We start from the raw sequence: 10,111 nt of genomic DNA, 5'->3' as shown, positions 1-10,111 counted from the left end.
TGACCACATGGCGCGGCAGACCTCTCCTGACCCGCCCGCTGCTCCCCTCTGCAGTGTACTTCGTGGATCTGCCTGTTCTGCTCCCCTCTCTGTCTCTGTTGAATCCTCTCACCCTCTGCATCTCTGGCCTGTACCCAGCTCTATATAAATAAATAAATAAATCTTTAAAAAAATTTTTTTTTCACTTGCCATCTTTAATGGCAGAGACAAAGATTGGCAAGGGTAGACATTTTAGAACTATTAGACGAGTCAGGAGATGAGTGCAAAGAAACAGCAAAACCTAAAGTAATCAGTGATGGTGAGTCATGGGTGAAATCTCAGACCAATTCTTCAGATGATTTGTAGCTGTTTTCTTAAATTTAGAATTAATGAGTAAACAATATTTCCAAAAATAAGATGGAAATATCGATTTGTGTATGATAATTAATGAAGTTAGTTGCATTCAAAGAATGTTATTTTGATAATTTCACCAGACAAATGTGGAATACAAAATAGGCTGTTTAAATTTTATAAAGATTGCTCTTAACGTTGTTTTTTTTACTATCACTATTAAGATTTATTTATTTATGCATACAAGGAGTGGGCTACAGCCCAGAGGTGTGGGGAGGGAATGAGAGAATTCACCAGAGACAGTGGGGAGCGGAACAGGCAGATGTACTGATGTACACTGCTGCTGAGGGGACCAGCAGGTGGGTCCAGAGAGGTCTGCCATGCCATGAGGGTGGGATCCTGGGATCAAACCTGAGCTGGGATCAAACCTGAGCTGCGTTGGCTGTGTGCGTAGCTTCATAGTGCTGTGACTTAATCCCTTGCGCCACCAGAGAGGCCCCCACTACCCCTTCATTTTTATTAGTCATGAAATAATTTTAATGTTAAAAAATGGAGTATTTTTAGCCCAGATAGTAAATTGGGGTGACTGTTCTGGTGTGTTGATGGCTATAGCTTCCCTCTTGCCCAGAGTACAGTTAAGGTTGAAAAACCACAGCTCTAAATAGATTACACCTCGACACAAAATGGGGAGTTAATAAAAACTTTTTTTGAGAAAGTTAGGTAGTGGTAGATAGTCTAAACTAGTCCTGCCAAGTACATTGATACTGACACAAGAATTAAAAAGCAAATTAATGGATTAGATCAGACAATCCAGAAGCAGATCTTAGAATACACAAATCATCACATTAGATTATTTCATTACGGAGTGTTACTACTTGTTGACTACTTGTGGGAAATTTTGTAAGTGTTATCTTGTTTAATCTTCTCCTGACATACTGGTATTCCCACTTATAAATGAGGAAATCTTGTTTCTGGAGCAATTCATTAGCTCTTTTAGAATGCACATATTTCAAAAGAATTTTGAAATATGCCAGAATAAGTTTCAGGTGAAAGTGTTACAGGGCTCCCCAAATCTGTTACAGGACAGGGAGAGAGGGGCACCCCTGAAGCCCCAAACCTGCCTGCTCTAAGTGGGTTCTGCCACTCGCCGCATCAAGACAAACACGAAACTTTAATGAAAAGGGACTTTAATACAGTGAATATACAGTACGGAACACAAAGAATATAACTTCTAAATCAAACACCTGAAGTTACCCATGGGCAAAAGTCAACCCAGAAGGGGTTGGTCCAAAGCAAGGCCTGAAAGCTGCCACAAGACTAAAGTACCTTCTAGCCAGGACCCATGGAAAAGGGTCCAAAATGGCCAGACAAATCTAGGAGGAAAAGAGCAAAATCAAAATCAGTATAAACACTGCCATAGTCACCTCCCTACAGGTATCTCACCCACATCTGCCTTAACCAGTCCAGGGTCAGGAAACAAGCACTGTTTCTTCCTCACATGCTTGCTGCTCTATGTGGCTTCCTCAGTCTCCTTCTTGTTCTCCATCCAGCTTCCTTCTCTTTCTTCTCTTCTTCCTTCTCTTCTCTCCTTTTTCTCAGCTCAGCTCCACCCTCCTAGGTGGGGCAGGGAACCTGGAACTTCCCCTTTTCCTAAGGACCACCCTGTTACAAAAGTATTAAAAGAAAAATTCATATTGTAAAAAGTAATAAATAGGTGCATATGATATCCGAATAAGAGAAGCTTATGCATAATAATAATAATAATAATAATAAAAGCCCACAAGGAAAAGATCTGTACATTGAGCTAAGAAATTGTTATTATGTCAAATACAATAAAAAGTAGAATATGCTAGAAATAGCAAGGAAATAAATTGGTTAGTAGCCTTCATGTGTATAACATTCATACAGATTAATAGCCCCAAATATGAGCTTAGAAAATACAGGTGATTAAGAAATACATTATAAAATGTCTGGTTTACTAAGTATGTGAAATAAAATTTTGAAAGTACAATTCTTTCCTGTCTTAGAATCATTGCCCAATAGTATTAGTTCCTTTGCATTGCTGACTCATCCTTTAAGACCCGCTTATATACCACTACTTCAGGTTTTTTGAGCCACTCAATCTAAATGAGTTTTTCCTTTATTTTGGCCCCCTGCCAGTATCCATCATTGTACTTCACCTTTTGGATCACCTTACTTGTTTACTTACTATCTTTCTTGTTCACTAAAGCTCCAGACTCTGAAAAGAATAATACACAGCACCTAGAAAGCCCTCAACAAATCATTATGGAATGAATAAATAAAGAGAAGTGAACAAAATGAACAAAAGCCCTTTTAAAATCTATCCTGTTTGCTGAAAATTTTAAAGAAAAATAGTATGCATGTGAGATAAGATGGGGTGGGTCCACTCATTGTGCTGCTTGGTGAACTGGTGTATTTTTCAGAATGGAGGTTTTGTGGAAGGTTACAAGAGTCTTCAATTCTTCAGTTTGTGTCTTTGTCCCAATAATTTTACTTCCTGTAATCTGTCCAAAGAAGACATCTGTGCCTGAAGATGGGGGAGGTTTCTTCCTAACTCTTCCTGTATTCGCTGGTATTCTTAAGAAAAGTAGACCACTTAAGCCAATTGGGCCACATGTTAAAGTTGTCTTCTGCTTTATCTTCCTATGTCCTCTCCCCACCCCCAAGAGTAAAATAAACAAAGGAATCAATCCTTGATAAGTAATCTTGTGGTCTAGTACTCAGCACAGAAGACTTTGAGATTTCTTGCTGCTTGGGTAACCTCTGTGTGTTGGTAGTAATTTGAATTTGGACTTTGGGGAGGGTAGAGGTCCCAGTGTAAAGGCTAGTGTCTTGATCTAGTTTCCCAGTGAACCTTGCTTTGGGCTATTTCCAGCAGTGACCCAGACAAATGTGGTACTTTGTCTCTCCTCCCTACCTCTGCCCCCATTCCCTCAGACTCTCTGGGGTATGTGTAGGGCATTTTGTGTCTTCCTGGGTTTTTTAGCTTGCTGTTTCCCTCTCATGTCAGACATGCACGTAGACTATTTGGAGATCAACAGAGATAATGAAAGGGGCTGAGGTTACAGTCTATAAGTGAAATTCTTCAAGTTGCCAGCAACTGTCATTAAGGTAAGTGAAGATAACAGAAAATAATGTTTAGAGTATGAAAAATTGTGTGACTAGTCTATTTAATTTTGCAGTATGAAATGTATTTCTTAGGTGGTCACTGTCATATTTTGCAAGCTGTTTGTTTTAGCCAAATTCTAACTAATAAGGCTCCAGGCCTTTTATGTTGCATCATTCTTGAAGAGGAGGAAAAGATTTTTGAGGATGTTCACCCCTAATATACTGCAAATCTCCGACAACGAAACAGTATAAGGGGGCTGTGATAAATCATGACCTATCCTTTGAGTATCTTTGCTCAAGTTAGTATTCTTTTATCTTCAGAATTTTTAGAATTTGCAGTATAAATCCAGAAATAGCAGTATTTTTATTTCTTGTAGAGTCAGTGGAGCCTTAAGGAATAATTAATGTGCAGTAATGTGCTATAACAGAGAAGTCAGATTTGAGCTGCAGTTCTGTGGGCATCATGGGCAGCATACTTAACTTTATATCTGTTTATTTACTTTAAATGGGTCTGATTTTTTGTGACTATCCTGAGGTTGTTCTGAGTAGGTAATACAGTAGTGAATGGGAAAGGGAAATGCATGCCAAGTGGTCACTATTCCTTGGGCTGCCAATGCACAGAATTAATTCCAGGCTGTTGGGCTCATGTTATTGACCAGACTCTGTCTTTGTGCCCTAATTTCTCATTCAGTGCATATTTCACCTAATATTAGATACTTCTTTGGGAGATAGTAAAAACTTCTCTAGTTACTTCACAGGAATTTGAGAATTAAAATCAAAAGATAATGTGGAAAGCACTGCGTGGATTTGTGGTGATAGTAGTTCCATTAGTTATCAACAGGAAGCTGCATTGGAGTTGACTAATAACTGTGTGTCCCAATGACTAGAAGCAGCAGTTAATTCAAATGGAATAAATCTATATATTCAGTTATCAAAAAGGGTCAATTCTTTCTTGCCTTTGCAGTTATTCTTTTTGGCCTGGAATATTTGCCCTATCCCTACCCGTAATGTCTTCAAATCTAGGTTCTCTTTACTAACTAAAATGATGCTATTTTAGAATGGCCTTCTGACTAGCGCTCCCAGTTGATTAAAAAAAATTATTAGGGCCCTCCCTGATGGCGCAGCGGGTTTAAAGCACAGCACTAAGAAGCTTAAGCCACTTCTGCATGAGTTCGATCCCCGCCTGCCCTGGAGGAGATCCACTTGGTGTGGCAGACCTCTCCTGACCCGCCCGCTGCTCCCCTCAGCAGTGTACTTCGTCGATCTGCCTGTTCTGCATCCCGCTCTGTCTCTGGTGAATCCTCTCACCCTCTGCATCTCTGGCCTGTACCCCAGTTCTGTATGAATAAATAAATAAATCTTAAAAAAAAAGAATATTAACTCTAATATATATATATTACATATATATATATTACTTAGTTCTCAATTATGTTTTCTGTTTCTCCCTTCTCCTGCTGTCTAGTAAACCTTTGGATAGCAGAAACCTTGACTATCTTGTTTGTTTCCATTCTTGTACTTATTTCAGTGCCTGGCACAACAAACACTTGAGTGTTTGAATATAATATAAAATATGAAATATTCATTTTGTACTTTCCAGAAGTAACCATTGTTGATAGTGTGGTGTGTAGTTTTTAAATTTTATTTCTGTGTGTGTGTACACTTACAGTTGTCTGTGAGTAGGAGTTTATACCATATTTCATTGAGCATAAAGATGAACATGTTTTACTATCTTTCTGAAATTGGGATGTCATAACCAAAGATATGATTTAACTTATAGCATTTTTTTCTCAGTGGCACATGTAGTTGTGTGTTAAAATATTTAGCATTTTAGATTTGATGAAATATATGTTTAAAACTATTTTTTGTTTATATATTTAGACAAAATTATATCCAAGATGTTCAACTCTTTCTACCTAGATAGCATGAGAATTTCCACATAGTGCTGTCTTTAGATCTATCTCAATCTTAACAGATATCTAGCATGTTAATGGTGTATCATAACTTGTTCAAACCCCTCCTATTGGTGGAATTTTTCCAGTTTTTTTCTCTTACAGACAGTGTTGTATTAAATAATCCTTGTATTTATACTTACACACTTGAAATTTCTTTTGATTAAATATCAAGTTTATTTGGTACACAAATATCTGTAATGTATGGAGATGTCTGTTCCCTGTACTCTTCGGTAGTACTGCATCTTAGGTAATTTTTTTTTTTTTGTTAATCTAAAAATATCCTGATGTTTTAGGATGAAAAACTATTCTAATGCTCTAATACTTCTTTAATTGTGAATAAAATGGAACTCTTTTTATGGCTTTTAATTGTCTTTATTTCTTTAGCTACGATGCACTTGTGCATTGGCTAATGGACCTCTATTCACTGATACTTTGTCTTGATTAGAAAGAGAAACCATCACATTTTTGGGACCATGGATTGCCACATTGATTCTTAGAAATAGCTTTCAGGACAGGGCCCACTCTTATGGAGGACAGAGGGTTTTTTTAAAGGACCTGTGGTTGGGAGAAAGACAATTCAGAAGTAATCAGAATTCTCCTGTCCTTTATAATAGAGGCCAAGAAGTATTAGAGTATCATTAGTGTTGCTGAATATTGGAAGTCAGACTATGCTGTTAGTCTTTAAATGCTTCACTCTGATATGACTTGACTGTAGTAGATTGGTAAGTCTAAAACAAGGCACAAACCCTGGGACTTCAGTGAAGTTAATATTTGATCTAGAGAAAAATCTATGATCCTTTAAGGTTAAACAAGTAACGGGTTTTTTTTGCACATTATCAAAATGATGTTCTTAATAGTTCTTGAACTATTTTTTTTTGCTGCGTCTCATGGCATAGTTTGAAGTGGTAGAGATCAGGCAGTCTCTGCTTTTTAGGTTTCACTGGAGACTGGAGGAGACAGATTTTACTCTTAAAAGTGAAGCTAGGGCCCTCCCTGGTGGTGCAGCGGGTTAAAGCACTGCACTAAGAATCTAAAGCCACTTCTGCATGAGTTTGATTCCCACCTGCCCCGGAGGTGACCACATGGCGCGGCAGACCTCTCCTGACCCGCCCGCTGCTCCCCTCAGCAGTGTACTTCGTCGGTCTGCCTGTTCTGCTCCCCACTGTCTCTGGTGAAGCCTCTCGCCGCCCCTGAGCCTCTGGCCTGTACCCCAGTTCTGTATGCACAAATAAATCTTAAAAAAAAAAAAAAAAAGTGAAGCTAGGGCCCACCCTGCTGGCGCAGCAGGTTAGGATGCAGCACTGCAACCTGGCCGCAGCCGCTTCAGTGCAAATTCCATCCCCGGCCTCGTAGGTGATCCACATGGCTTTGCAGACCTCTCCTGGTCCCCTCAGCAGTGTACTTCATCAATATGCCCGTTCTGCTCCCCACTCTGTCTCTGTCGAATCCTCTCACCACACCTGCACCTCTGGCTTGTACCCCAGTTCTGTGTGCATAAATAAATGTTTCCCAAAAAAAAGGGGGGGGGGGAGAAGGTAAAAGGTATGTAGAATATGAAAAGCACAGAGGAAAGTTTTAGCCTAATATTAGAATATAAGGAAGGCTTCCTGAAATAGGAGCATTGAGTCTTTAAAGGTGAGTAAGAGAGAGACCTGTTTAGATGAAATGGATTACAAATAGTAAGGTATTCTTAGAACATAAAGTTTGAGGTGAAGAGTGATTTATGATGAATCTGGGGAAATAAAGAAGAAACATTACGAAGGCCCTTAAATGCCATGGTAAAGAATCCACATTTTATAAGTTTAGGGGAGTCATTTTGAGTAACAGCATGATTACATTTGTTTTTGAGAGATCATTACCTGAAGATTGATATTGGGGTCAGTGAGATATGATGGAAATAGATCTGTTAATATAGGTGAGAAATGAAGGTGTTAGCTTAATGGCCTTATCTACTGAAAAGATCATAGTTATCTCTCTTAATTTATATAATAGTTGACCTTCTTGTTCAGAATCCCTTTGAGACTGAATGTCATGGGACTGGGCTTATTATTTTTCAGAGATGACTTATTCATTGTCCAGTTTTTTTTTTTGTTTGTAAGAAATTTATACTTTTACACACACCTAATTGTGTGGTGCTATATGAACATAGTTAATTATTTTTCAATGATTATAAAACTTGAGGTGTTAACTCTGTTGATAGGTTTAGAGATTATCTTATTAGAGGGAAACAGTTTGGGAGTATTTTGTTACTGGTTAAAAATTATGGTTTGTCACATTTAATTTAGATTTTTATGATCTAGTATGAAATTGTAATTTGTGTACTAATTTCATTTTCTTTTTTTTTAAGGCTGTTAACAAAAGATGGTGGATCGCTTGGCAAACAGTGAAGCAAATACTAGGCGCATAAATATAGTGGAAAATTGTTTTGGAGCAGCTGGTCAACCCTTAACTATACCTGGACGGGTTCTTATTGGAGAAGGAGTATTGACTAAATTGTGTAGAAAAAAGCCAAAAGCAAGGCAGTTTTTTTTATTTAATGATATTCTTGTATATGGTAATATTGTCATCCAGAAGAAAAAATACAATAAACAACATATTATTCCCCTGGAAAATGTCACTATTGATTCCATCAAAGATGAAGGAGACCTGAGGAATGGATGGCTTATTAAGACACCAACCAAATCCTTTGCAGTTTATGCTGCTACTGCCACGGAGAAGTCAGAATGGATGAATCACATAAATAAATGTGTTACTGATTTACTCTCCAAAAGTGGGAAGACACCTAGTAATGAACATGCTGCTGTCTGGGTTCCTGACTCTGAGGCGACTGTGTGTATGCGTTGTCAGAAAGCAAAGTTCACACCTGTTAATCGTCGCCACCATTGCCGCAAGTGTGGTTTTGTTGTCTGTGGGCCCTGCTCTGAAAAGAGGTTTCTTCTTCCCAGCCAGTCCTCTAAGCCTGTGCGGATTTGTGACTTCTGCTATGACCTGCTTTCTGCTGGGGACATGGCCACATGCCAGCCCACTCGGTCGGACTCTTACAGCCAGTCACTGAAGTCTCCTTTAAACGATGTATCTGACGATGACGATGATGACGATAGCAGTGACTAAGGGCATATTTTCAAATACTTAATTGGGTGTGACTATTTGAGAAATCAGCTTTGGGGAGGAATTTAAAATTCTGAGCTCTCGATTTTGCTCTAGCCATGAATTTGCCTGAAAAACTTTTAACCTATGTGCCTCAGTATACTCTGTAGAAAATATGTCCCGTTGTTAACCCCTCTCCCATCTCTCCGCTGTCTCCAGTGACAGATTGCAAATCAATCAGATAAATTTTTGGCTTCTTTTTGTTTATTTCTAGATTATTTTTTGGAAGGTTGGGGAAAAATATTTATTTAACAGATCATGTTATATGTTCTGTTACATGGAAAAATGAAAAACAAAAAGTGATGAAAAAAAGGAGTAAGATTTAGTCAGTAAAATTGTTAACATTTTCCTAATCATTTTCTCCAAAGATTAAGACACCAGTAAAAATATATATAAAATTTGGGAATACTTTGGCTTTTTTGTATTCCAAGTGGTGCCTTATATTAGCACTGTTTTATAAAATGGTCCCCTACCTTCTTTCTTTTTCACTTGTTTGAACAATACACTGGTGCTCCCTGAGGTGATAAAGTGAATGTGTATGAATGGGTGTAATTAGAAAATACTTCTCATCTGACAGCTATAAATAAATAAATTTAGAAACTCTTCATTCTATATGAATATTTTTGCATAAAGTAGCTGTGATTATATTTTAACATTTTGTAGGTACCAAATTATAATTGTCAAATATGTTTTAAATTAATAAGGTGTCATTCTAGAAATTTGATTTGAAGTTTATAAAATATAAAATTATATTAGTTTCTACTTTTTAGTAAGACATTTGTAGGAGTAAGTTTATCTGCTTTAATGTTATTTCTAAATTGAGAAATCTTACAAAACCCTTAAAATTAAACGAGTAATTAAAAAAGAAAGCCATGATAGAGCACATTCTGTTTAGACCGAAGATTTGCAAGGAATGATGTGGAGGAATGATCAACACAAGCCAGTTTGACTAGTTAAGTTTCACTAGACTTCGTATCTGTGGAAGTATTGTCTATTTCTGTGTGAAACTATCTTGAATTTACAAAGTGTTATATTTTATAAAAGTTTCGTAAAAGTCCCAAGCAATATTTCTATTTTTGTAAAGTTTAATCTGCTCTGCATTTTGCAGTTTATGGAAATAGAGTAGCAATTGAACTTTCTAAATTGTCAACTTTATTGCGTTATTCTTCATCATTTTTGAGAAGTGGTAATTTTTCACATTTTGCTTTTGAGGCAGCCACTAGGTTGAAAGTACATTTATCATAAAAAACTTGATGCATTTTGCACTACTCTCCATTTATATGCTGCAAATAACTACAATCTTTCAAATATGAAAAATCAGTCAAGTTTATTTTAAATTCTCAATTTTTGTTTTTAAATCTTTAATTGTGGATATATTGCAAATGTCACTAGAGGTTTGATTCAGTAACTTGTTGCAGATTTTTTGTTTGGTTGAGGCATTAATGTATTTACTCTTAAATTGTGGAAGCATCTGAAGTAATGTAGGAACATGGAAGGCACAACAGGTTTTTGTTTTAATATCAAATGGACTTTTCTTCCTAAGCAATATATAC

The 10,111-nt window shown here is 37.2% G+C and overlaps 1 protein-coding gene across 1 annotated transcript in view; it reads left to right on the top strand.

Annotated features, from left to right (window-relative positions):
- PLEKHF2 (pleckstrin homology domain containing, family F (with FYVE domain) member 2) overlaps nucleotides 1–9,206 on the top strand; it is a 20,971-nt gene extending 11,765 nt beyond the window's left edge. Inside the window, exon 2 of the mRNA XM_004679715.2 lies at nucleotides 7,759–9,206. Within this exon, the coding sequence (XP_004679772.1) occupies nucleotides 7,773–8,522 (750 nt within the window). The 5' untranslated portion in view covers nucleotides 7,759–7,772 and the 3' untranslated portion in view covers nucleotides 8,523–9,206. The remainder of the gene's footprint in view (nucleotides 1–7,758) is intronic.
- Nucleotides 9,207–10,111: the final 905 nt, after the last annotated feature.

The sequence above is a fragment of the Condylura cristata genome, unplaced genomic scaffold (assembly GCF_000260355.1).
Source record: "Condylura cristata isolate star-nosed mole 26May11 unplaced genomic scaffold, ConCri1.0 scaffold00009, whole genome shotgun sequence".
NCBI classification, from domain to species: Eukaryota; Metazoa; Chordata; class Mammalia; order Eulipotyphla; family Talpidae; genus Condylura; species Condylura cristata.
The sequence above is the reverse complement of the archived record's forward strand: the minus strand, read 5'-3'. Positions and strand labels throughout refer to the sequence as shown.